Source organism: Cyrtonyx montezumae, unplaced genomic scaffold, assembly GCF_038088225.1.
Source record: "Cyrtonyx montezumae isolate F1298 unplaced genomic scaffold, pur_monq_1.0 scaffold_18, whole genome shotgun sequence".
Classification (NCBI taxonomy): domain Eukaryota; kingdom Metazoa; phylum Chordata; class Aves; order Galliformes; family Odontophoridae; genus Cyrtonyx; species Cyrtonyx montezumae.
Genome location: NW_027071914.1, coordinates 1,666,062 through 1,691,505, shown reverse-complemented (window position 1 = coordinate 1,691,505; position 25,444 = coordinate 1,666,062). Strand labels below are relative to the sequence as shown.

The 25,444-nt window shown below is 53.5% G+C and overlaps 1 protein-coding gene across 10 annotated transcripts in view; it reads right to left on the bottom strand.

The window, feature by feature from the left end:
* Positions 1 to 11,622: 11,622 nt before the first annotated feature.
* The window catches only part of LOC136047376 (protocadherin gamma-C5-like), a 118,955-nt gene continuing 105,133 nt past the window's right edge, over positions 11,623 to 25,444 (bottom strand). For 9 of the 10 annotated variants that reach the window (XM_065734420.1, XM_065734422.1, XM_065734423.1 and 6 more), the window contains exons 2-4: positions 24,290 to 24,348; positions 16,660 to 16,748; positions 11,623 to 11,840 (exon numbers count right to left, since the gene is read on the bottom strand). In XM_065734420.1, the coding sequence (XP_065590492.1) occupies positions 11,623 to 11,840; positions 16,660 to 16,748; positions 24,290 to 24,348 (366 nt within the window). Of the gene's footprint in view, positions 11,841 to 16,659; positions 16,749 to 24,289; positions 24,349 to 24,761; positions 24,831 to 25,444 lie in introns of those variants that run through there. The other variant, XM_065734428.1, reaches the window with a different exon arrangement.

Sequence of the window (25,444 nt, the reverse complement as noted above, 5' to 3'; positions counted from 1 at the left end):
GCTGGTGGAGGTGGCTGCAAGGTCTAAGAAGGGTGTTTGAGTCTCACAGGCTTGGTGGCTTTTCTGAGGTCTCAGCAGCAGGCAGTAGTGACTAAACTGCTGACAGGGCCCAGCTCCAGCCAGCAGTGGGATGCCATGGCTGGCGTGTGGCTGGTGTCACTGCACAGCCATCCTCCTGCTGCCTTCCTCCTCCAGTGCTGGGACTGTCACTATGGCACCACTGCCATGCCCTGTGTCCCTGCATCCCTGTGTCCCTCTGCTCATCTCAGTTTGCTCCTCAGCCCCATCCCCCAGTGCACAGTGCAGGCTGCCAGCAGGAAGCTCTCTTGCTGTTGCCAGCCCCTGCGGTGATGCTTTTCTCCTCACAGCTGCTTCAGATCCCTCTTCCCCTCGGTGAGGGCTATTTCCCTTTGCACACCTGCACAAACAAAGCTCACAGCCTCCAGCCTGTGGCTCAGCTACTGCTTAGCTCCTGGGCAGGATGAGGAGTAAAGGCACCGGGCTACCAGCAGGATTTGGAGCTGTGAGAGCTTCTCTGCTGCACTAACCGGGCTGCAGGGGCCAGCAGAGCGCACTTAACACCGATGCAGGGGTGGAACGGGTCTCCCAGGCTCTCTGTGTGTCCCCATAGGATGTCCTTCAGCTGCTCACTGCACTTTCCACCCACTTCCCCCCCCCCCTTTTTTTTTTCTCTCTTTTCAGAGTTGATCATTGAGCTTGAGGTGGCAGCACCTACATAGCCCCAAGCCTTAACGAGCTCTGGCACTGGGTGCAATGGACAGTATTTGGGGGATGTGGGTGCTGGGCAGGGGCTGTTCCTCACAGCCCTTTCACCACGAGCCCCATCCAGTGCCTTGCAGTCTCTAGGAGCTCACAGAACCACAGAATCATAGACTGTCCCAAGCTGGAAGGGACCCATGGGGATTGCTGATATCTATAGCCCATATCCAACCCCACCCCAAATCCAAACCCTATGTCTGAGGGCACTGTCCAAGCACCCCTTGAAGTCTGGCAGCTCGAGGCCATATCCACTGCCCTGGGGAGCCTGCTCCATGCCCACTGCCCTCTGGTGCAGAACCTTACCCTAACCCAGGGACGTTCTCTGGGTTGAACAGACCCAGGGGCCTCAGCTTCCCACCTGGTGGAAGAAGGAAAGGCTGTGGATGCAGTCTACCTAGATTTGTATACATCCTTTGACTCTGCCTCCCACAGCATTCTCCTGCAGGAGCTGCAGCCCTTGGCTTGGACAGGCACACTCTTCACTGTGTACACAACCAGAGGGTGGTGGTGCATGGAGTCTCATCCAGCTGACGTCCAGTCACGAGTGGTATTCCCCAGGGGTCAGTACTGGGGCCTGTCCTCTTAAATATCTTTACTGACGATCTGGATGAGGGCACTGAGTGCACCTTCAGTAAGTTTGTGGTGGAAGTATCCATCTCCCTTGGGGTAGGATGGTCCTACAAGGGGGATCTAGACAGTCCGGGCTGAGGCCAATAGGATGAGCTTCAATAAGACCACGTCCTGTACTTTGTTCATAACAATCCCAGGCAATACTACAGGCTTGATGCTCTGGAAGATGTGTGGGGGAAAAGGATCTGGGGATGGCCATTCCCCAGGAGCACTCCTGGCAGGACACATCACTCCTTGCCTCATCATAGCCACAGCCAGCGCAAATCTTTTCCTCCTGCTGCCCAAGCAGCTGTGCCCATTCAGAGCCTCACAAGGTCTGTGAAGGAATGGATGCCTGCAGGCTCTGCTCCATGCCTTAAAGGCCTCATTGTGGGCAGCGGGGTCAGCAGAAGGGGATTGCTGGAGCCGGCCCATTGACGGGGCGCACACACAATGGCTCAGTGTCCCTGGCCTGGCTCTGTTATTGTCCCTCCATCCCAGCCTAGTGATTCAGAGCTGTGGTCTCAATGACTCAGCCGCTCTTTTCTTCTGTCACCCCAACGTCACACAAGGCTCATGTGCTCCCTGCAGCACAGCAAAGGGAACTGTGGATCCATCCCACCCCAACTCATCCTCCTCCAAGGGGATGGAGCAGCCTGGCCTTGCCCCATTGCTCAGTGCTGCCAAACCCAAATCACACCAGGGGAGCAGAGTGCAGCTTTCCCCATGGTGCAACCATACCCCACAAAACCCGTGTATCCTGTGGGCAGAGGCAGCTGTTCCCAACTCTTCACAAAATGTTTTGCCAGAGCTACCATAATCTTGAATCAGGTCAGCTGGGGGTGTCCAAAACTGTGGCATTGGGGATGGCTTTCCAGGCACCTGCTTCCTCAGCCCTGCCGTAAATAGCTTGTGCTCAAAGCAGTGTAAGTGTTTGGTGTATTTCTGTTGAGGGAATCATAGCATCGTTTGAGTTGGAAGGGTCCCTTCAAGGCCATCCCGTCCAAATATCTGAGTGAACAGGGACACCCACAGCTCCATCAGGTGCTCAGAGCCCCATCCAGCCTGATCTTGGGTAACTCCGAGGACAGGGCATCCTCTACATCCCTGGACACCCTCACCACCTTCATTGTAAAAGCCTTCTTCCTTATAGCCAAGCTAAATCTCTCCTCTTTCAGTTTGAAACCCACTTGTCCTGTCACATCAGACCCTGCTGAAGAGTCTGCCCCCTTCTTTCTTACAGCTCCCCTGTTGGCCCACTACTGATGACGAGCTGTGTGGAGCCAGCTGGGAAAGCCCACTTGGATTTCCAAAGGAACAGCTCCAAAGTAAGTTCCCATGGGATGAGGTGGGAGGCCCTTATGTAGCTATTAGCCCACCATTGACAAAGACATCTAGTCTGATTTTTGGGTGGTCCTATGCAGAGCCAGGAGCTGGATTCGATGATACCCATGGGTCCCTTCCAGCTCGAGATATGCTATGATTCAATTTAGGAGGCCATAAGGCAGGAAAGGAAACACATTGAGAGGATGGAGAGTGAATAGTAGGAATATTTCTAATAATATCTGAATAGGAATAAAGGGGCAGGGAAAGGACCTCACCCACGGCTTATAGGGTACCAAAGTGGCTGTCCTGCTGCTGCTTGTCCTGCCTTTCTCTTTGGCTGATGGTGATACTCCAAGCTGACTGTTGCCACCTGGGGCAAAATTTCATGGGGTGTCTGTGGCAGAGTCAGCTGAGTGATTAAAAACCCCGTGTGAGATGTAGGAATCCCTGGGAAAGGAAGGAGAGGAAGAAGAAGCAATCAAAGCACGGCACAGCAGTGGGTTTCTTTAGTCTTAAGCGTGCGGTGTGCCTGTGTCTTGGATGCTGCCTGCAGTGCTGGTTCCTCTGCCCAAGGGGAGGCATAATGAGCTGGATAAGTGCAGCAAGGATAGCTGGGTAGACCTTGGAGTGCTTAATGCAGAAGAGAGACACAAAGGATCTGTATGAAATCATTCACCGGAGGTGTTTGTGTGTCTGCCACAGACACTTCGAGGCATGAATGAGGCAAGGAGGGGCAGGCTTAGATGCAAAGCTGTAATTTCACAGCACTCCTCCGTACAGGATGCTGGAGATGTTTACAGGTTACATGGCTCAAAAAAGCAACTGAGTACATTTATGGAAGAAAAAAGGTGGGAGGATGTGAGAAAACTCACTGTTAGGGAAAGGAGATGTTGGAGGGGGGGAAGGGAGATTTGAGACCTGCCAGGAGAGGATGCAAGAGGACAGCTATGCCCTGGCTGGGGACAGAAGGCTGTTAGGGAGGGGAGGCTGTGACAAAGGGAGGATGGAGACAAGAAGCCCATTGAGCACAGGCGACTGATTTCACTCTGCACACTCTCTGCACTGCAGTCCAGCTGCTGAGACATCTCTCCCCCTGTCCTCTACTGGAGCCCGGAGGGGATCGGCACACAAAGCCTGGCAGCTGTGAATACTCCTTGTGTTGTCTGCGGAGACCCAGACCCAGACCGTGCTGACAGGAGAGCAGCATCCCTCTGCGCAGGGTGCAGGCACACCCAGCACCCAGCACCACCTGCACCATGCAGGGGGACATTGTGCCAGCAGATATGGAAGGGAGGTGGTAAATATGGGGGCTTGGAGACTGCTGGTTTGCTTGGTGGCTGCTTTTCTCTCCTGCTGTCCCAGGGAATGCTTGACCCTGGAGCTGCTCTGCCATCTCTGTGCCCCTGAAGTGCAGTGAGGGAGGTGCTGGGTTCACAGGAATTAATCAGCAGAGTCTCTGAAAGGCCTTTAAACCTTTTATTCTTCGTCCAGCTTTTAAGCCTGTCCCCTCTGTGTGGTTTTGCACGGCTGCTCTCAGTATTTCTGGAGTCTGCTTGACAAATTGCTGATGAGAGGTTTTCAGCCTTGCAAGAGTTAAACTTCCCCAGCAGTTCAGCTGCTGCTTTATATTCCTGAGCACTCCCTTCCCTCACACCACCCCCTTCCAAATGCAAGGCTGCATCTTTCTTGCTTGGTGTCTGCATGTAGCTTTCACATGTCTGCTGTGTCCTGCCAACCCTGCTGCCGTGGTGTCCTCACTGTGGGCCACCAGCCGTGTTCCCAGCCATGGGAGTTCTGTGGGACCCACAAACCTCACATGGGGAAGCATTCCCAGCATTTCATTTGTTCATGGAATCACAGAATCATAGCATCATGTCAAAGGCCATAGTGAAGTCCAGAAAGATCATACCAGTGACTCTTCCTGGACTGCTGGTTCAGTTTCACCATTGTAGAAGGTCACTGGGTTGGTCAGAAAAAGTAGATCAGTCACTCCCACCTTATTGGCACTGACAGCCCCAAGCAGGACTTACATTTCCTCCCTTGAGGGTTTGCTTCTGTTGAACATAATGTCTATTCCAGCCCTGACCCCATGGCGAGAACTTCTTCCTTCCCACCAGCAACTTCTCCAGAGGATGGTGGGCTTGGCCACAGCTCATCTGAAGGAGTTCCCCTCCACTGTTCCTAAGGATTACTTCTCTTGCAGCAAATAAAAGACCTCTGCTAGCTTCCAAGCTGTTGAAGGCATCAGCCTTCCCTCCAGAACCAAGATAGATGCACACGAGCAGTGAGAAGACAGACAGAGGCATCCTTGGGGAGAGAACAGAGATGGCCAGGTGCTCAGGTTGGGCATCGTGTCTGGACAATGGCAGAGGGCAGTCGGACTGCACGAGCTTCCAGGAATCCCCTTGCTCTTGGGGCTGCTTGAGCTCACGTTCCAGCTCCGAGCTGTGTTGTTGCTTTAATTCAGCATATTTGCAACGATGAGGTAATGGAGTGATCCGCAACGGCCCCGCGTCATCTGGGCCTGGATGCCGTTGCACCCAAGAGCGTGAATGTTCCGCTCTGTGTGATGGGGCTTGGCAGGCGTGTGCAGCACGGGGTCACAGACCGAGCAGTGCAGTGACTCAGGCTGCCATGGGAGAGCCAAGGCACGGGGCTGCCCTCCCGGTGTGGGGCTGCAGTGCTGCTCTGGCTCGGGTTCACGCCTTTTCATTTCCGCCTATCTGTGCTACGCTGGGGAAAGAATAACTCAGGTTCTGTGTTGTTCTGGGTATTGCTGGGATTTGTTATCCCGTTATGGGCTGGAAACTAACAAAAGTCGGGACAGCGCTGGGTCAGCCCCTACAGCTGTTGTTCTTGCTCTGCGCAGGGCATGCTGCCTGCTTGCAGCTTTGCTTTGTGCTTATCGTCTCTGTCCCAGCGCAGGTGCTCAGCTCTGGCATGTAAAGCCAGCAGTGCGTGAAGTGGAGATGCTAACAGCTCGGGAGCTGCCCGTGCTGCTGAGAGCCCCTTGGGAAAAGATGCCAGTGTAAATGAGGTCTGTGCATGCAAAAGAGAAAGGCTGGCTGCAGGGTGTGGGGGCTCCTGCTCAGCCTGGGGCAGCAGAGGGGCAGGGCGGTGCCAAGCAGAGGGTGCTGCTAGCATTGTGCTGGGGGCTGGGTGCTCCATGGGTCTGCCAGGAGCAATGTTTGGCCCTGCCCTTTCTCCTGGGGTGGAATGAGGGATAAAAAAGGGTGGTGGCACAACTCAAGCATCCACCCATCCCCCTGTTTTCTTGGTGCTCGTGGGGCTGGGGGCCACATCACTGTCACAGCAGCATGGCGAGGGACACACCAGGCTGGTGGCAGGGAGGGCCTTTGCACAGCCAAATGCTGGTGGATGCAATCCACAGCTCCAGAAAGCTGCAAAACGAGGGAGAGATCAGGATATGTGAGCTGGAGCCTTGCCCAAAGGCTTTTGTTTTCTTGTAATGGTTCCCTTTAATATAAAGCTGTTTTTTGTGGCTCTGCAGCTGTGGAGAAGCAATGCTTTGGTAGCACTGTGATGTCAGACGGTTTGTACGGACAGAAGATGGAAAAATAAACATTATTTTTGGTATTAAAAATGCGATCTTGGCTGTTTGTAACTCCACATCATAAACCTGATGTGGAGAGCAGCCCAGAGCTCATGGCATGGAGCTGCAAGGACCTCATCCACGCAGGAGGGGTGCTGCTTTCCGTGCAGAAAACCCCCACTGGAAAACTGCCCTAGAAGCCCAAGCACCCTGCATGGTGGGGACAAAAAACACTTGTCTTGATGCACAGCTCCTGGGAATAACCCAGAGGGCATGGCCCTGGACACACAGCTTGAGCCTTTCTTGTCCCCACGGTGTGCGGGCACTGTGTGAAATCGAGTGACCACTGTCTGGGGTGGATGAGAGTGAGTGTAGGGGCTGACCCAGCCAGGAATCAGCTTCCCACTGGGATACATGACTGCTTTGTCCAGATGGCTGTTGTTAGATGGGCAAGTGCCTTGCTGTGTGCTGGCACAGGAGCACTTTGTCCTTGCCCTTGTTCTGTAGACACGAGGCAGGGGCCAATGGCACAGGGCTGTGTGCTGTGAATGACAGCCACCCCAGGAGCATCCCTTGGCACACCTGAAGGATGCCGAACCCTTCCCACTGCCACCAGCATCTCCCCAGCCCTCCCTGTCCCCTGCTCATGAGGACACAGCCACAAGCTGTCCCCACACTGTACCCAGGTCCCTTTCTTACTGATACGTCCCCACTGCTGCAGTGGGAGGGACGAGCCACATGCTGCAGGCATGGACACGGGGGACTGGCAGGGTATGTTTAAAATGAGGACAGGGACCTGATTATCGCCCCAGTTTGGCTTAATTCTCTTTAGAGAGAATTAAGTTTATTTATTTATTTTATTTTTTATTTTTCCTGAGGGCCCTTTTGATTAGCTCGGCAATGACAAGCTGCTAACTGGGGAGTGTGATTCCCCAAAGTGGGATATTGGAAGTGAGAGCCGTGTGTCCTCGGGTGCCTGGCAACTCACGTGCAAAACTGGGACAAAACTGAGGTGCTGAGGTGACTCTCGGATCCAGAGCTGGAGCGGAGGAGATGGAGGGACACAAAGGAAAGCCAGGCTGGGAGGTGGCAGGCTTGAATTTGCTGCTGGTGCTCAGTGTGGGTGCCCTGAAGCTCTGCTCCAAAGAGACTGGATCATGGGCAGCAGGGAGGTGTGCCAGGGTTAGTCCATAGGGCTGTACAATGGAGACATTTTGGCAACACTAAGCAGCCTCCAGCATCACTTCAGCAGTGGTCTCCAAACCTTCTTGATCACACATCCCTGACAATAAAAGGTTATTGGGCATATACACACCCCCAGTATAAAGAGATTCATTATTCATGGGTACATACTGCTTGTGTCCCAAGAAAGAGGACACCCCATGTGTCCCATGTCATGCAGGAGAGGAGGGGAAGCCCCACAGCAGCTGCTTAACACCAGCAGGTCCCACTCACAGCACCGTGTGGTCCCCCATCATGGCAGCCATGGGCAATGAGAATTCTATTCTGGCTCCCAGCGCTGGGCTGAAGTTGTAAAGATGGATGGATGGATGGAGGGATGGATTGACAGGTGGATAGATAGATGAATGGATGGACAGATGGCCAAATGGATGGATGTATAGATGGATAGATAGATGGATGGATAAATAGATGGACAGATAGAAGGGCAGCTGGATGAATGGACTGAGAGATAGATGGATAAACAGATGAATAGATGGGTAGATACATAGGCAGATGGATAGACAGATGGATGGATGGATGATGGATAGATTGACAGATGGATGAATGGATAGATGGATAGATAGATGGGCAGGTGGATGAATGGATGGAGAGATGGAGAGATGGAGAGATAGATAGATAGATAGATAGATAGATAGATAGATAGATAGATAGATAGATAGATAAACAGATAGATAGATGGATGGATCAGAAGGTAGATCAATAGATAGACAGGTAATTGAAGGATCATGAAGTGGATGTGCAGAGCAGTAACAGATGCAGTGGAGCTTTAAATGCCTCTCATTCCTCCCTGTAAAAGGAGCCACCTCATTCAGGGGTGGTTATAACCTCCAGGGGGCGATGAAAGGTACCGTTGCAGGCTGGGGGGCTGCTGTGCGGGGCAGCGGGATCCAGCAGGACCCAACAGCACCCGGACAGAGGGCGATGCCCTAATCTCTTTTTTAATATTTTTTTTGGTAGGGTTTTTCTTCGTGTGTGATCTTGTTTCAGTACGTGTTGTGGGGGTTTTTTTTGTTTGGTTTTTTTTATTACTGTGGGTTTGTGGCTATTTTTTTTCCTTTATTTCCTTTCTTTTTTTTTTTTAATTTTTTTCCACTGAGCTTTTATTCCCCATCCTTCCCTCCCCCTTTTTTTTTTTTTTTTTTTTTTTGCGAGGGGGGAGTCACCCACGGCCACAATATGGGAGGAGAAGGAGGAGGAGGACGCTCGCAGCCTCCAAGCTCCTTCCCCATAGCAGGCTCTTCACCCCACCCCCCCCCAACCACCACCTCATCGGCGAACTCCACGTCCCCATGGCAATGAGCTCAGATCACCTTCGCTTCATCAGCGCTAATTACCCGAGGTCGCTGTGTCCAATCTGCTCCCTTCTCCTCCCCACTGACACATCGCCCTAAGGAAAATCCCAATTACGTGCGTGAGAGGAGGGCTGCCACGCTCCCGTAGTGGGGGTCGAGGACTGCGGGCTGCAGTAGGAATGGAAGGGGGGGGGGCTCTGGGGGAATCCACGTGGATTTCGGGGGTGGGGGGCGGGAGCGTAGCAAGGTCTCGAGGGGGTGCAGAAGGATTTCGGGGGGCTGCCTCTGTAGGCTGCAGGCGGATGTAAGGGGGGAGGGGGGTGTCGGGGTGTATGGGTTTAAGGAGGGTCTGACAAGGGTGTCACGATTTGGTGCTAAGGGGGTACCCGTGGGGTCGGGGGGAGAGAGGATTGGGGATCTCTTCACGGAGCTTCGGGAAGGGGGAGGGGGTGGGGGAGGGGAGAGAGTCTCCGTGTGTGTGACAGCAGCGTCGGGGGTTGGTGCGCGTGCCCCCCTGCCCTACTTGTGCCGTGCAGCCGTGCTCCTGCAGGGGCGCCCGCAGCACGGCCCGGGCTGGGAGTGGGGGGGGATGCTGCTCCCGGAGCCTCCGTGCTGCTAAGGCGGGGGGGGGGGTCCAGAGCTCCGGGCGGCGATGGGGGTTGCATCTCCTCGGCTGATCTGCCCCCACTCGTCCGCCAGCACATCTGGCAGCGGCTGCTTGATTTCTCCCTATGGCTGCGAGATGGGTTGCTGCCCCCCTCATTCGACCCTCAGCGGGGGGGGAGTGGGGGGGAGGGGGCCCTTAAAACCACCACCTCATATTCAGAAGAAACCATTTTTATTATTTTTTTTTTCCCAAAGAAAAAAAAAAAGCAATATAAATATTAGAGTATAAAACTTGCGTGTAACACATCGACGTTGGTCTATACGGGTATAAGAAGGATATAAGCATATATATAATATATAAGTATAATTCAATATTAGACACATTGAGAGGGCAAAACGTGTTTCATCTCACGTACACTCGGAGCACAGACCACATGGAAAGAGGATACAGAGAAAGTGAAAATACTGCTGTTCCACAAGTTAGTTACTGAGAGAAAAATAACACGCCACTAAATACACGACACTCGCTACGCTACCTCAGATTGCAGATTAAAAAGAAATATAAAGACTACGATTCACCTACGGCATTGCTGGGGGGGGGGGGGGGGGGGGTGGCAGCTACGTGGGGCTGTGGGAGCAGCCGGTGAGGGTGGGGTGAGGAGGGGGTGCCGCCCCCCCCGGGTGTGGGTGGGGGTTGGGGATGTGGGTGTGAGGGGGGAGGAGGGGGGGAAGGGTGAGTTAAGTGTTAGTGATTAAAAAAGAGCAAAAAATCCCATGTGAAATTGAGCGGCCCCTGAGAGGGGGGCCACCCTCTCCCTACTCACAATCACTTTTGAGTGCCAAATTCCCTCTCTGTCTTTCCCGGGTGGGGGGGGCACAGCTGCTGTGCTATGGGGAACTTGGGGTGTCCCCAGCAGTGCCACACCAAGGCCACCAGGACCCTCCTCTGGGCTGAACCTGCTTGGAAGGTGCACAGCAAGGAGAAATCCAACTCCTCATCCTCCTGCTCCCTCTGGGCGGTGGAAACCTCAAAGCCAGCATCACTCCCCCCCCATGCCTGGTCCCAGCTGATCCCTGGGCTCATGCCGTTGCAAGGACCCTCAGCCCACACGTCCCTGGCCCAAGTCTGCTGCCCAGGTGCCACCAAACCCACTGTCACTTACTCGGTACCCAACAACAACCCCACTCCCCAAATACAAAGCGCCTTCACCCCATGCTGCGTGGCCATGCGAGGACATCCTGGGGTGGGGGGGGGGGGGGGGGTTTGGGGAGGTGGGATTGGGGACGGTGTTCCAAAGTGCATCCGTGACGCGGGTGACGCACACGCGGGGTCGTGGCGAGGTGCGGAGGAGCCCCTCCCAGCCCCGTAGCTTTCATTCCAAAAGGACATCGACTGTACATATAAATATTTACTGCAGCGAAGGGATGAGATGTGTCTGCTCAGAGCCCCCCCAGGGCAGCGCCGAACCCCCGCTCAGACACCAGGAGCTCTCAGTGCGCGTTTCAGGCCATCGCTGGTTGGACTTGGGGAAACAAAAAACAATACATGTTTAGGATGCAGCTCTGCATTTGTTCCCTTTGACTCATGCAATGCAAACACTTTTTTTTTTGTTTTTGTTTTTGTTTCTTTTTTTTTTTTCCTTTCTTTTCTTTTTTTTCAGGCAACAGCTGAACAGGAACCGAAGCACTCCCTACCCACAAATCCACCGCTACGAATAACCCAGGGTGAGTTTCACAAAGTTAAAAGAGCAGGAAACATGGAGTGCGGGCTTTACGCTGGGAACTTCCTTTTAATTCCACCAGAAATGATCAAAGCTCTATAAATTAAAAGATGGGTGTTATGGATATTTACATGGGACGAAGCTGAGCGAGAGCCTCGTGCCTTTCTCGGACCATCTGGGAGCGAATCGAAGCCGAGGATGCGGCTGGAGCCATTCGACCTCGTATATCCTAATGCCCGAGGGGTCGTATAAAACGTTAGCTGTATTCACAGGGCACTTGTTTTGTGTTAGCTTTAGCTTTCCAGATTGCTTTTCATCATGAGACCTAACAGCAGGCAGCCTGCTCCTAGCTCTGACGATGACAATACATTCGCAGCGCTTTCCTAACTTTTGCATCACCAACAAATAAAAAATAAAAATAAATCCACATTCGTCCTCCTGTGGTGTGGGGGAGTGCTGGCACGCGCTGCCCGGCCGCTCGGACGTCTCCTTTCTACTTCTTCTCCTTCTTGCCAGACTTCTTCTTGTTGCCACCCGAGGGCTTGGCGTCACGCTTGCCAGCGGCGTTGCTCAGCGTGGCGGTGCTGCCCGGGATGTAGACGTTCTGCCTGTAGTCAGGGACGTGCTGCAGGGTGAACTGGGGGCCGTAGCGGGCGCTCAGCCCCATGGTGCCCGTGCCCCCACCCAGGGTTGCATTGGCATCAGCAGCTTCTGTGGGGGCAAAGGAGAGGAGTGGGGTTAGCACTGCTGTGAGCCTTCATCCTTACTGCACTGCGGAGATGTCTGCAAGCATCTTCCTCCTCCTTCTAGATATCTCCAGGGGGAAGGCTAGGCTGAACCAGCCCTTGGGATGAAGAGATGGGATGGGAATGGGAGATAATGGGAATGGGGACAGGGGTGGAAGGTGGGGATGGAGTTGGGGATGGGAGGTAAGGAGGGGGTTGGGGGTTGGGAAGTAGAGCTGCGGATGGGAATGGGAGGTGGGGATGGGGTTGGGGATGAGGATAGCAGGTGGAGATGAGAATGGGGACAGGAATGGGAGGTGGGGATGGGGATAGGAATAAGAGGTGGGGATGGATTTGGGGGTGGGAGGTGGGGTTGGGAATAGTTAAGGGAGGTGGGAATGGAGTTGCAGATGAGGATGGGAGGTGGGGATGAAGATGGGGGTGGGAGGTGGGCTGGGGATCGGAAGGGATGGGGATAGGATTGGATGGAAATGGGATGGGGATGGAAGGTAGGGATAGGATGAGGATAGGAGGTGTAGATGGGAAGTGGGGATGGGGATAGAGATGGGCAGTGAGGATGGGATGGGGATGAACAGTAGGAATGGGGATGAGCATTGAAAATGAGAATGGGGATGGGATGGGGATGGAGATGGGAGGCAGGAAAGGTGGCGTGAACACTCCCTCCTGCTCTGTCCTGAGCAGCACTGTCTGTTCTACCTTGCTCTCTGGAGCACAAAGACATCACCTCCCCAGCAGCACCCTGTAAACACTCCACAGCACTGACCATTAGCGATGCATTAATGCAAAGCCAATATCAGTGTTTTTCCCTTCCCCCTGCATCCAAAGCCCTGACCCCAGCATTTCCCCAGCCAGGTTTATTCTGGGAGCAGACAAATCAATAAAGAAAATCCTCCCTTGCAGCGCTGCGGGTTGGCTCTGGGATGCAAGCACAAAGCAGTCAGTACAGAGGGGGATGGGATGGGAATTCATTGCTGCTGAGCTGCAGAGAGCAGGCGCAGAGCAGGGAAGGGAGCACGGCCCCCCCGGGATGCTGGAGGCAGAGAGCAGATGGAAAAGGGGGAATGTGAGAGGGGGGATGTGAGGAGGGAGGGAAGACAGAGCGTGAGCAGTGCTTCTCTAGCAGCCCTGAACAGAGCTGAGCAAGGAGAGCAGCACTGCATTACCCCAGTGGGAAATGGCTTTGCTCAAACTCTGCACGCACAGGGGCTGAGCTCAGCTCTTTTGTGCGAGGGGCTTCAGCTGCCTCGTAGAGATGCTCTCCTGGGAAGCTGCAGAAGACCATGGTGCCTGAAGGGCCCCAGGCAGAGCCCATTCTCCCTCTGTTCACAGACAGTGGGAATAAAGACAAACCCTGAGCAGAAACCTCAGGCTGCTCCTCCTGTGTCCTCTCCCCAGGTCAGCCCAATGCACGCTCCCCCTGTCGCCTTGGCTGGACTCAAAGCCACGGAACTATTTCTGTTTGTTTTGTCCCCTTGAAGAGGTTGGAAGTGTTAAGCAATCAGAGCTTGAGAAGTTACAGCTGCTCTGCTGGGACAGGAGGAGGAAAAAAACACAGCGAGCTTGGAAACAACAGGCTGGGGGCTGGGAACAGGCTGGGGGGGGGGGGAATGCACTCAGGCAAAGCTGTGGTCAGGGATGCATGCTGGTAGGAGGGCAGGGCTTTGTTATGGTCCTATGTACTGCTGTGTTTCGGTTGGAGGCAGCCTTGGGAGGGCTCAGGTGTATCCCAAGTGCCCGGGGAGCATCCCTGCTGCTTGGGGATTTTGTGCAGGAGGAGCACCCAGTACTGCTCCCAGGATCTCATTGGCAGTCCCAGCACAGCCTTCCAGGAGCACGGTTCCCAGCGTGCCTGTTGGTCTGGGTGAGAGCAAAGGGCTGTTCCTAGGTAACATTGGCATTGGGGATGAAAAGGAGAGGGAACAGGGACAATGGAGGTTTATAAATGGGCACCAAGAGGCTCTTGCCAAGCAGGGCACTCTGGCTTTCCTTGCTGTAAAGGTTGTGCTCAGCCTCTGCCAGCAGCCAGCCATTGCCCAAAAAAGTCTCCAGGCCCCTGCAGCCACACGGTGAGGAGGAAAATGTGAGTTGGGCAAAAATAACCCCTTCCTGGCTCCATTTCCCCCATACACAGAGGGGACAGGAGGTCAGGGAGCACTTGCTGCTGCAGCTGCTGCTGGTGCTTTTGGGACACCCAATATAGTGGGGCTGCCCGGCCACTCCTTGTCTGCGGGCTCCCCTCTGCCCCACAGCAGCCCTACACATTCTTGCTGAAATCCAAAGTATTTTGAGGACAGAGTGCCTCCTACACTGCCCCTCAGTGTCTGGTTTCCTGGAGCATCCCTGCTCCTCAGTCTGTCCCAGCAGCTGCTCCTACAAACCACTGTGTTTTCATATTTCCCATGTTCCCCACTCCAAGGGCAGGGGAGCAATGGGGTTTGAAATGAAGGACAACCCATGTGCAGCATAAGGATGCAGGCAGGACACCATCAGCCCCTTCCAGAAACTGGGAGCAGAGAGCATCAGTGGGGCTCAGCCCCCCAGGGGTGATGAGCATGGAGCAATTCACCGAGTTAGGGACTTCCTCCCACCCATAGCTCGAGCAGGGCAAGCAGATGGCATTAAGGATGGTGTAAACAGCCACAAAACATTACCCAAGGGTGGGGCAGCACAAGGTTGAGCGGGCAATTAGCGCTGCTCCTCATCAAAAGCCTGCACCAATCAGCAGCATTAGCACAGCAGAGAGAGCAGCAGAGCAGAGAGACAGATGGAAATAGAGCTCTGGTTGGGAAAAAAAGCGTCTGGTGGGCTCCTGATGCAGTGGAGATGGAGAGGAGTGCAGGCTGAATCCCCAGCAACAGTGCCCCAGCCCCCACCCATCACTGCCATGGACAAGGAGATGATGCGCTGTGCCAAGCTGCCTCTCGCTGCACCACTGCAGGGAAAGCCATCCCCGACTCTCTGCTAGGGGTGTAACGCAGCCCTTCTGGAGGGCTCACGGTCCCACTGAAGTGTGGGTTGGGGGAGATTTGCCAAAACAGGGCTGAGAGCTACACGGGAGCCAACGTCTGACCAGCAAGGGACCTGCCCGGCTCTGGGTCCCGGCAGCAGCCAGGAAATCAGCCTCATCTGTGAGCAAGGAAACCGGATCTGGAGGCCCTGCAGGCTATTTTGTACAGAGCAGAGCCTCATTTTTGCATTGTTTCCTTCTCCGGTGTATAAACAGCCCCATTGCCCAATGCCTCATCCCCACAGCTGTGGCTCCGTGCTGCCGATGTCTGCAGAGGGCTGCAGGCCTTTCCAAGAAAGCAACACCATAGCACATCCCTCCCTCCTCCCCCAGATTCCTTCTCTCCCACGAGCTCAAAGGAAACACGCAAAGCATTTTACCCAGCGTTTTATGGCTGTGCTGCCGTTCCTATTTTTAAACTGAGGGGGAAAAGGCGCAGAGATAATTATAAATAAAGGCTTTACAAAAACAGGGCTGGTTATCCAGAGCTTGGCGTGGAGTGGTAGTAGTGCTTCTCTCACACAAAGCCGTGGAACGCCTCTCCCTGCCCACTGCTTTCACACAACGCTGCCAGAAAGCAGAGCAAACCCAGCACACACGGGAACGGCCCCAAACAAAGCCCAACCACTGCGACCCAAAGCCCAACGCAGCAGTGGGGCTGCCCCTCACACAGCCAAGGAGTGCACACGTCTCTGGGCACGAGATTTGTTGGGGTCTCTCTCTTTAGACCTGCAGGACGGCTCTAAGAGCATCCCTATTTCCTCTGCACTGTGGGGATATGAGGAAGCTTTCCTCTGCAGCAGCCCCGAGCTTTGAGCATCAGCTTCTGGCTGCCTGCAAACACAGGACCGTGCAGTAAAGTCGGATTGCAGCAGGCACTCACTGCACTCCTGGCTTTGCTTGTCCCCTGGCCACAGGCAGACCTTCCAAGCCTTCTACCTCCACACCTTTATGTCAAGTCAGGGCACAACAGATGTTTCATTTACTGAAGCCTTTTGGAATCACATCGCTTGTAATACGCCTCAAGTTCAGCTTTTCATTCAGCCCAGTCTCACCACCAGGAAGATAACACCGTGCAGTACACAGATAATAGGGTTTGGATGGAAGAGATAGCCCTGTCTACACTTGGCCTGATGCTGGTGGATCTCTGGCATCTCCTCTGCCCAAATACTGCCTGCCTGACCTCGCTATAATTTGGTCATGGAGCATGTTCAGAGAAGAGCAGCAAAGATGCAAAGGGTCTGGAGCACAACGGGGTCTTACAGGGAGTGGCTGAGGGAACTGCGATAGTTCAGTCTGGGGAAGAGGAGGTTCAGGGGAAACCTCCTCACTCTCTGCCTTCTCCCAGGTCAGTGACATGATGAGAGGTGATGGCCTTAAGTTATGTCAGGTGAGGTTCAGGTTGGATATTAGGGAAGATTTCTAGTCAGAAACGGTGGTGAGGTGTTGGAACAAGCTTCCCCCAACTAGGGAGGTGGTGCAATTACCATCCCTGAGGGTGTTCAAGACAAGGGCACTGAGGGACGTGGTTAGTGGGCTCAGTGGGGATGGTTTGACAGTTGGACGTGATGATCTTCAAGATCTTTTCCAACCTTACTAATTCGGTGATTCTATTCTTTGATTCCCCCTCCCCTGCAGGGTAACATCAACACTATCTGCTCAAGAAGTCCTTCTGAAGCCTCTCCAGTGAACAACACACACGTCAGTACCAAACAAGCATCTTATATGGCACGCAACCAAGATGGCTGTGGTTTCCCCACATGCAGGAGGGACTGACCGTTTGCCGAGGCCAGGATCATGGCTTGAAGCATCTCCGTGTCAAACTGGTTGCTAGGCCAGGCTCCACCTTCCTCTCCATTCTGGGAGCTGTGGGAATCGAAAACAAAAGGAAAGAAATGGTGTGTTACTCCAGCTGGGGGAAAAGGGGCAACTGGGGAAGGCAGTGCTGCAGGAGCATCGGGCAGCTTACAGCAGGATGTGGGCAGTGCTGGCAGAAAGGAGGGTGCAGGCTTCAACTTCCTCTGTTAAGCAACACTCTGGAGTCTAAACACTGTCAGAAGTCTCCATCCCTCTCCAAGGCTTTTAATGAGCAACCACCAATAACCAAAGTACTTGGGGCTGAGAGATACTTCCAGGAACACCTCCCTAATGCCTTCTGGTTGAGCCAGCTGGCACCTCATGAACTCGGACCCCTTTAGGTGCCTCCCCAAAGCGGAATGCCACAAAAAAACCTCCAGTCCTAGAGTCACAGAGGTGCATGCACCTTTTTATGACCCTGTTCCTTCTGAAGGCCACATCGGGTTGCTGCCCTTCCAAGTTATTTCAGGCTACAACTCCACTTCGCAGCTTCATTCATGGGAATGAAGGTGAGAAAACCCCGCTGAGCCATGGTATTTGGGGTCAGCAGGGGGGCAGCTGCCCATCACTGAAATCCTGCTCCGAAGGGAGTCCAGGAGCAGCCACCAAAAGCAGCGAGCGGAGGTGGGTGACCACCGGGGGCAGCTGCTGGGGGCTGAGCACGGCAGTTCTGCCTGGGAAAGCTCTGGGGATGCCACCAGGCTTCACTTCAGGAGGTTTTGCAGAGTGAAGTTACAATCAGCGTTCTGTGTGCCTCCAAACAAGCTCTGCATTGATGTCCTCCAGGTGCCCAGCAGCTGCGCTCCGCTGCCCCTCACTCGTGGCCACATTTTCCCACCAGAGAAGCCAGGGATGCGTTCCCAGAGCCCTCCTCCCAGCAGGGAGACCCTGAAGTCCCACCAGCTGCATGACCACAGCACACACCTTCCAGGTTGACGTGGTGGCTGTGACCCTCTTGTATTGAAACCTTGCAAATAGGAAAGACCTGAATGCACGGCTTTCCCCTCCCTCCCTGTGCTGTCCCACATGGATACATGCAGATGCTTGGATAAGTGTGCTGAGAGCTCTGCTCAGACCCCACCACCCCCCCAGGGATGTTCCAGGCACTGAGGGACTTGGTCAGTGGGCATGGTGGGGGATGGGTTACAGCCCCACACCACCACTCTCACCCCCCCTCACTTTATCCGTGCAGGTGGCAATCAATCCCTGACGTAGCAGAGGCTGCCTGCTAAGGACCCAAAATGCCTACCATCTGCTGCCCCAGGGCATCCCGTAACCTATTTATATCACACCTCCACTGTGTGTGCCGTGGCGTGGCTTCAAGACGGCCAGCAGCAAGGTCTGCCTGCCTCGATGGGTGGCAGTGCTTGAGGAGCGAGCACTGCTCCATGTCAGGGCTGGGAATAGAGCCTTGGGAGAGATCCTATAAAGGGCTTAGCGACCTAAACCCCATTGCAAACCACAAGCCACGCAGCCACCACTTAACCCCAGCAGCTCCTGCTCCCTTGCTGCGTTCAGTGCTCCACGTGGGGTCCTTACTGGTTCCAAACTGGGGAGAATCATCTCTTCTCCTGACCTGCAGGCTGCAGCCTGGCCAGAACAACCCAGACTGCAGATCCTCCTGTTCCACATCATGCAGACCCAAGTCCTTTCTGCAAGCTTACAGCACCCAGCACTCTCCAGTTCTGCACAAAGCAGCATGCTGCTGCCTGTGACATCACACTGGAGTGCTATTTTAGAAATGCCACGGTTGCAAAAACCCTATTGAGCTCGTTTCTGTATGCAAGAAATCAAAGAGCCTGAATTACTTGCGAGTGCAATCATCCAGAATTCAGAGGCAGGGGAAAAATGAATGCAGTAATCTAAAAGCATCCTAAAATAACTTCTCATAGTGAAAAGGAAAAAAAAGAAAGAAGAGAAGCACACAGCTGATGGGCAGAGCTGGCTGCCTGCCACGGCTATAGGACGGGACTGTGAATGGCTGAGGCTGCACTGCCCGGAACAGGAGGTGGTTCCTATGGAAATGGGCTGGAAGGACTGGCAGCTTTTAATACAAATGGCATTTTCTCAATAGGCTTTTTATAAAAGCCCATCCTGCAGAGGACAGAGTTTGTTTTGTTGTTGTTGTTGTTGTTGGGTTTCGGTTTTTTTTTCCTCCTGTTTCTATTCCATGCTTTGAAGCTCAGAAAACAGCTGGGTTTGGGGAACGATGCCAGCCCTAGGAAGGAAGCAAACCTGTGTTTGAGACAAAGAGGGATGAGACGCAGTGATGCCGCATCCAAGGGATCAGAGCATCCAAGGGATCAGAGCACGGGGCACCACCAAACCCTGCCAGGAGCAATGCGTGGATGTTTGCATTGCCAAAATGGAAGGCATTGCCCTGCAGCCCCTGGTGGGGCTCTGCACTGCCTCATTGCTCAGCAGCCTGAAGGCATCTGCCCACACAGCAGGGCAGGCCTTGCACCGCTGACCCACTATTTTCTGCTGTCCTGGCCAACGCATCGTCCCTATTTCCACTTCCAGTACAGAAATATTCATTTCCTTGCAGGGTTTCTATGGAGATTGTTACTATGGCATCCAAATGCCTCACAAACATCTTTTTTTCTTTTTTTTTTGGCCTGGTGAATTTCTGAGATAAACTTGTTTTCCTCATTCTGCAGCTGGAACCAGATTTGTGCCGTGCTTGTGCTGTCAGGGTGCGAGAGGCCATGGGTGCCCAGGATGTCCCTGAGGACATGGCCCCATGGCCCCATGGCCCAAGAGGATGCCCAGCAGGGTGGTGGCCCCCTCAGACTCCTCCCTTTTTTTTGTGGGGGGGGTTCCAGTCCTTCCAGCAGCACTTTCTGGTCCCACCCATAGCCCCAGACCCCCCCAGGCTCTATGTTATGGGGGGCACACAGCTGGGATCCACCTCACCCCAGCCCCTTCCTCTATCACTCCCCTTCATTCCCAGCCCTCCTGTTGTCTCCTCACCCCCTAGCAAGGGCAGCACCAGCCACAGTATCCCTCTCCCCACTTTCAGGGCCGGCCACTTTCTCCAATCCCTTTCCCCCAGCCCCATTCCCAACACTCTCAATTTGACCTCTCTGCCTTCCTCCCCCTCCTTGCACTGCAGTTTTTTCCCCTCCAGCTTCCTTCCATCCTCCCTCAGCCTCCTCCCACACCCTGCCCCAGCCAGAGGCAGCAGTAGAAATAAAATCTCAGCCCCATGTGTTTTTGTGCTGGCAAAGTGACAAACAACGGGGAAAGTGACAGCCAGCACACAGCCTCTTAAGGTAAATATGGACACAGTGGTGACAACTCAGCCGTGCCCTGGAGCAGCATTCTCCCACCCCATAGCCCCTCCCCCAACCAATCCCATCACCCAAATCTGAGCCTCCCCCCAAAAATCAATGCTAGATCGAAACTCCCTGTGATTTCCTTCCTTCTCCCTTAACAGAGGATGCTGCCTGCCCTTCCCCCATGCTCTGTGCATTCCCTGACTCTTCTGTAATGCAATCAGTGGCGCTGGGGAGGGCTTGGACAAGGCATAGATTTAAGATCCTGACTTCACAAATGGGATGGAACAATTTTAGCGAGCAAAGCAGGAGGAAATCCGCAGCCTCACAAAGCAATGAGGATGCTCCCTGTGCTGCTGGGATGCTGCTCTGCATGGGGAGGGGGATCAGAACAAAGGGCCCCAATGTCTCTGCCACCCCCCCCACTCCACGAACGCACTGAGAAAGCTGTTCTGAGGCATGATTTGGAAATGTGATGATTGAGTTTGTTTGTCGGATCCCTACGCCTCTGCAGCCCAGCACAGCGTGTGCTCAGCTGCACAGGAAGCAGACGGAGAGAGGAAAAATTCAACTAATACGTGTCACACCTGATGATCTTCTCAGAATAATGTTTCTATACATAACGCTGTGATGATGCAACTCCTGTCATGCTGCAAGCTGTCCAGAGAGAGAAACATATCCCCTGGCTGGGCTAGTTCCCTTCACCATGCTCCACACCTTCTGTCCCAGCTGGCAGGATCCGGGTGTGGGTGGCTCAGAGCACCCAGAAGCACTCCAGCCCCCAGCACCAACCCAGCATCACGGGTTTCTCCTTCCTATCCCCACCTCAGCATCAACAGCAGTGGGGATGGCAGCACCCATTCAGAGCACAGCTCCGAGCAGCCTCGTAGTGCTTCAAAGCAACATTTTCTCTGTCACATTCAATGGGGAATCACAGTCCCACCTAATGCTGCAAGGTTTGCAATTCAGCCTGCACCAAGATTCAGCCCTCGCTGGGTTTCTCTGGCTGTGAGGTGTTTAATGAGCAGAACACACACACGGCAAGGATGTGGCATGAGTAAAGCTCAGCAGCTGGGAGCAGCCCCACAGGCTGCAGGAGCCCCCATCCCAACTACCCACCAGGACCCCCCAGTTGCAGGCAGCCTTTGGCAGCACCCACAGGCTCTGCAGGCACCGGGGACCCAAAGGTCCTGACAGCTTTAAGGAATATTCTCAGGACACTCTTTTCTATTGCCCAGCCCACACAGGATCACGTTAGTCCTGAAAGCTCAATTCCTGGAGAAAAAGAAACCAGGAATGAAGAAACCCTCCTGTCCCTCACAGCTCTCCCATGGGTGCTGCTGCAGCATATCCGCAGCCTGCATGCCCTGCTTGTTCCTCCCTCCCTGCATGGCCAGGCAGTCAGACAAGGCAGCTGTAATGCTGTTTAATGGGTGAGTGAAGCAAACATCTCCACGGACTACACTGGAAACCAGTGACACAAGGAAATTCAGGATCGGAGTGCTCCATCCTTTCAGGATTCACTCCTTCCTGTCCTGGAGTCACCCAGGGGTCCAGTGCTGCCTCCCACCTCCTTTGAACCCCCCACTATCCCCCTGGCTCATCCCACCTGGGCTGTCCCCATCCTTCCATGACGGGAGAATCGCTGTGATGGAAGCATTCACTAGTTCTTCCCAGCTGGGACATCTCCTCCCTCATCCCCATCCATGAGCAACCCAGGGCTTTCTCCTCCTTTCTTTTATTATTTTCCCCTGCTTTCTAGGTGGGAAATCCTGACCCAGGGCTCTGCTGAATACACTGCTGCACAGAGATCCCACCAAGGAGATGTCTGCCCTGCTGTGCTGCCATGGCTGCGCCACTCAGACTGCTCATGGCTGTAATCCCCCCGCAGCCGCTGATCTGATTTGTTTGGGAATTGCATTTGCTGCTTGGCATTATTCTGTCTTCATTTATATTTGCCCAGATACAGCATGAGTGGGTTGTTGTTGTTTTAGAAAACAAAATGCAAAGATTATTAAATAGATCCATTTATCCTCTTTTTTCTCCCAAACAAGATTAACTGAGAACTGCTCTGCCCAGCTACAGCCCTGACCCCATCTCCAAAGGATGCTGTCTGAACTCATGTTTCTGAGCATGTGCAACCAGAGCTCTCCTACATTTGAGATCACAAAGGAACACGTTTGTTTTCTTGTCCCATATGGATATGCTCTCAGGGCAGAGATATGTAGACTGGAGGCGGTCCTGCTTTGCTGAGCCCACCCTGAGCCCTAGTTGGCTGCAGGTGCTCACTGACACTGTGGTAGTTTTGGTGGCCAGGTCTACCCAGCCTCCTGATAGTTCTGTCCCAGTACATACAAACACAGCACTACAGAAATCAGTGTAGGATTTTAGCCCACGTTCCAGCTTAGGGTCAGTGCTGGGCACTCATTCAAACCTCAGCCTAAGCTGTCTTGCTTTCATTGCTATTTTAATATAGATTGGGCAAACACAGTTAAGTGCATGTCCCTTTTCTTCCAGCTGGGAGATGCCTGTGCACATCAAGCTCCAAGCAGAGCTCTGCACCCGTGACAGCTCACGGTGTCAGAGAGGGACACGTGTCAGTAGCAGGTGACACAGTTGTACATGGGCTGAGCAGGGACAGACACAGGGCAGGGCTTGAGCAGCTCCATCATAGCCAGGGGTAGACACTCAGGGCAGAGAAATTGGGTAAGACAGTGGGAACAGCACAGGGGGAGCGTGTGAAGAGCCCAAGCTGGGGTTTTGGGTTAATGCCACTGTCCCACTACCTCAGAAAGGTCCCTACCACTAAGTTAAGTAGATCTGCACTGTGCTGGTGCTGTGCCTCGAGCTCCAGAATGATGCTGGAAAAGGAGCAGTAGGGCTGCTCTGACTGGGCTCATTGCCCCCACTTCTCATATCAAAACCATCACAGGGGCTCTCGGGCACTTCTGCATTACCAGGGTGTTGCAGTTAATTGTCGTTTGAAGCAGAGCGTGAATGATTGGAAAGATTTTTCCTGATTAAAAAAGTTCTCAGTGGTGAGGATTGAACAGAGCTCTGAGAACACTCTCCCAGCAACAGCCTTGTGTTAAAGCCCGTGCCTGGCTCCTGGCAGCAACGTTTTCAGCTTTACATCAAACCATCAGTCCACTGCACCTCTGTCAGCTAGGAGAACCTAATAAAATCTTTAATTGCTGCGACGCTCCTTAAGCTATTAGCAGCCTCTTTGCTTCCCTTCCATTAAGCTAAAGGATCAAAAAAGACTCAGACACAGTCAGTGTTACGGGTGCCAAGTGCTGACCCCAAAATGCAAGCTCCAACACTGAAACCCAGGACCTGGTGGCCAAGAGGCCACCGAGTAACTACAAAGCATAGGGACACAGAGACTTCTCTGCAGACACAGGGCTGACCCAGCCAAGTGAGCACAGCATCCAAATGCCCTCCAGCAGGTGCTGCAAGCTGTTCCTGCAGGAATTACCCAGGAGGCATCCTCACCTGCAATGACCTGTAGCTGGGGAGGTGGGCTGCCACGGTTTTGAGGGTGAGACCTGACCTCAGGGGCCTTCCCTGTGAGCCTCCTGACTCCTGAGACCTAATTCTTATATCCTTAGTCCCCCTCTGCCCAATCACCCAGGGCCAGGGGGACGGCTTTTCACCCAAACCACTTCCCAAAGGATGTAGGAAAGTCTCCAACCTCCCCAAAACTGGAGCTGGGTCCAGAGACCCCAACCCAGCTCCAGAACAGAAAGCACATAACAGGAGCACCCAGCGAGGGAGCTGCTCCTGCTGAGGCCTGGTGGATGGGCTGGGACACATTGCTCCAGCAGGGCCTTTGGGGACACCTACCACCCACAAAACCTCTGGCTGCCATGGGGTCCTCGAGGCAAAGCAGGAATCCCCAGTGGCCTCTGAGCAGGGGGAGGAATACGATATGGTGCTCAGAACCTGCATGGATCTAGACCAAATGCTCAGAATCTGCTTTAGATAACAATGCCACGCGAAGCATGCTCTCCAGTCCTTTAACTCTTTCATGACTTCACTGCCCTCTTCAGTTCCTAATCTGAGCCAGGGACACCAAAGCTCATTGCAAATTGCTCACACCATCACACAGAGCAGGCACACAAACACCACTGGTTCTGGCTCCGTGTCTTTTCTGCCCACAACAGAGAAACTCCATTCACAGAGCTTCCCACCAGGACTCCCCACACTGAGATCAGCATGTAAAGGAACAAAGGCTTCACCAAATGCATACACAGAGAAAGGTGCACTCACCCACTCGTTCCAGGTCTCTGGGTCTGAGAGAAGCGCCAGTCCGGGTTAGGCTGAGCTTGCTGCAAAGGAAACAGAAAAGAGATTTAAGACCTCCATTCTCACCTGCAAACCAATCCTGGATTATTCAGCCTGGGATAGCAGTGTATTCTTTCCAAGTAAAGCAAATCTATTAGAACAATGGAGAAAAAAAGCCCCCCCACCCCACTCCTTCCCTTTCTTCTGAGTATTTCTGGACCAGCATGAATACCAAGAAGCGTGACAAACACTATTCAGTGAATAATCTTCCAAAGCAGCTCAGGAAACCAGGCTGTGAAAGAAATGAAGCATGAAATAAACTGATAAGGGCATTGCTCCAGCAGGAGAGATGGCACCAAAGCAATGAGCCTGGGGGGTGTGGGGGGGGTGGCACAGCTAATTGATACAGAGAAAGATGCTTTCAATGGGAGGTAAGGTGGTAACAGACCTTCCTGACCTGTCCTTCTGTCCTTAGTAAGGCCTGCCCGAGCCCACGTGTCACACCCAACATCTGAATGACTTTCCCAGACGCTGTACCTCAGTGCATTACAATATTTTTCTGTTTGCAGAGAAAAGAGCAAGCGTCGGACAGCAAAGAGGGGAAAAAAACAAGAGCACTCTTTGTTCAGGAAGCACAGCAAACTTCAGACCCGGCAGCACGCTTTGTCTCTCCCTCAGCACGCCTCGTGTCGCTTTCTGCCCCTGTTATTTCCCCATCAGACAATGGGCATTCTGTCAACGAGGACGGGTGCGGAGCTCGGGGTGCTGCTACCTGGGAAGGGCAGCGTTTCTGCTGGTTACCTTAGGAAGGAGCAGCTCCCGGTCTGTACCGTGGAACAGCAGCTTTATGGGATTATTCTGCTTGTACTTGCAATTACTAAGGCGAAGGGAAACGGGTACAGCTGACCTAGATTTTTATTTAGCAGATGTGATTTTACTAATTTCGCCACAGCTTTGATGATTCTCATGAAGGAATACATTAGAATAAATTACTGAGTCCCCTTAGAATAAGAGCTCCACTCTACCCCTGCTGCATACAAATTTGCACACTCACCCTCCACATTTCAGATTCACGTAGCTTTGCACACACACTGGCACACAGCCCCCCATCAGATAAGCCCTCCCCAATCTATTTTTTCC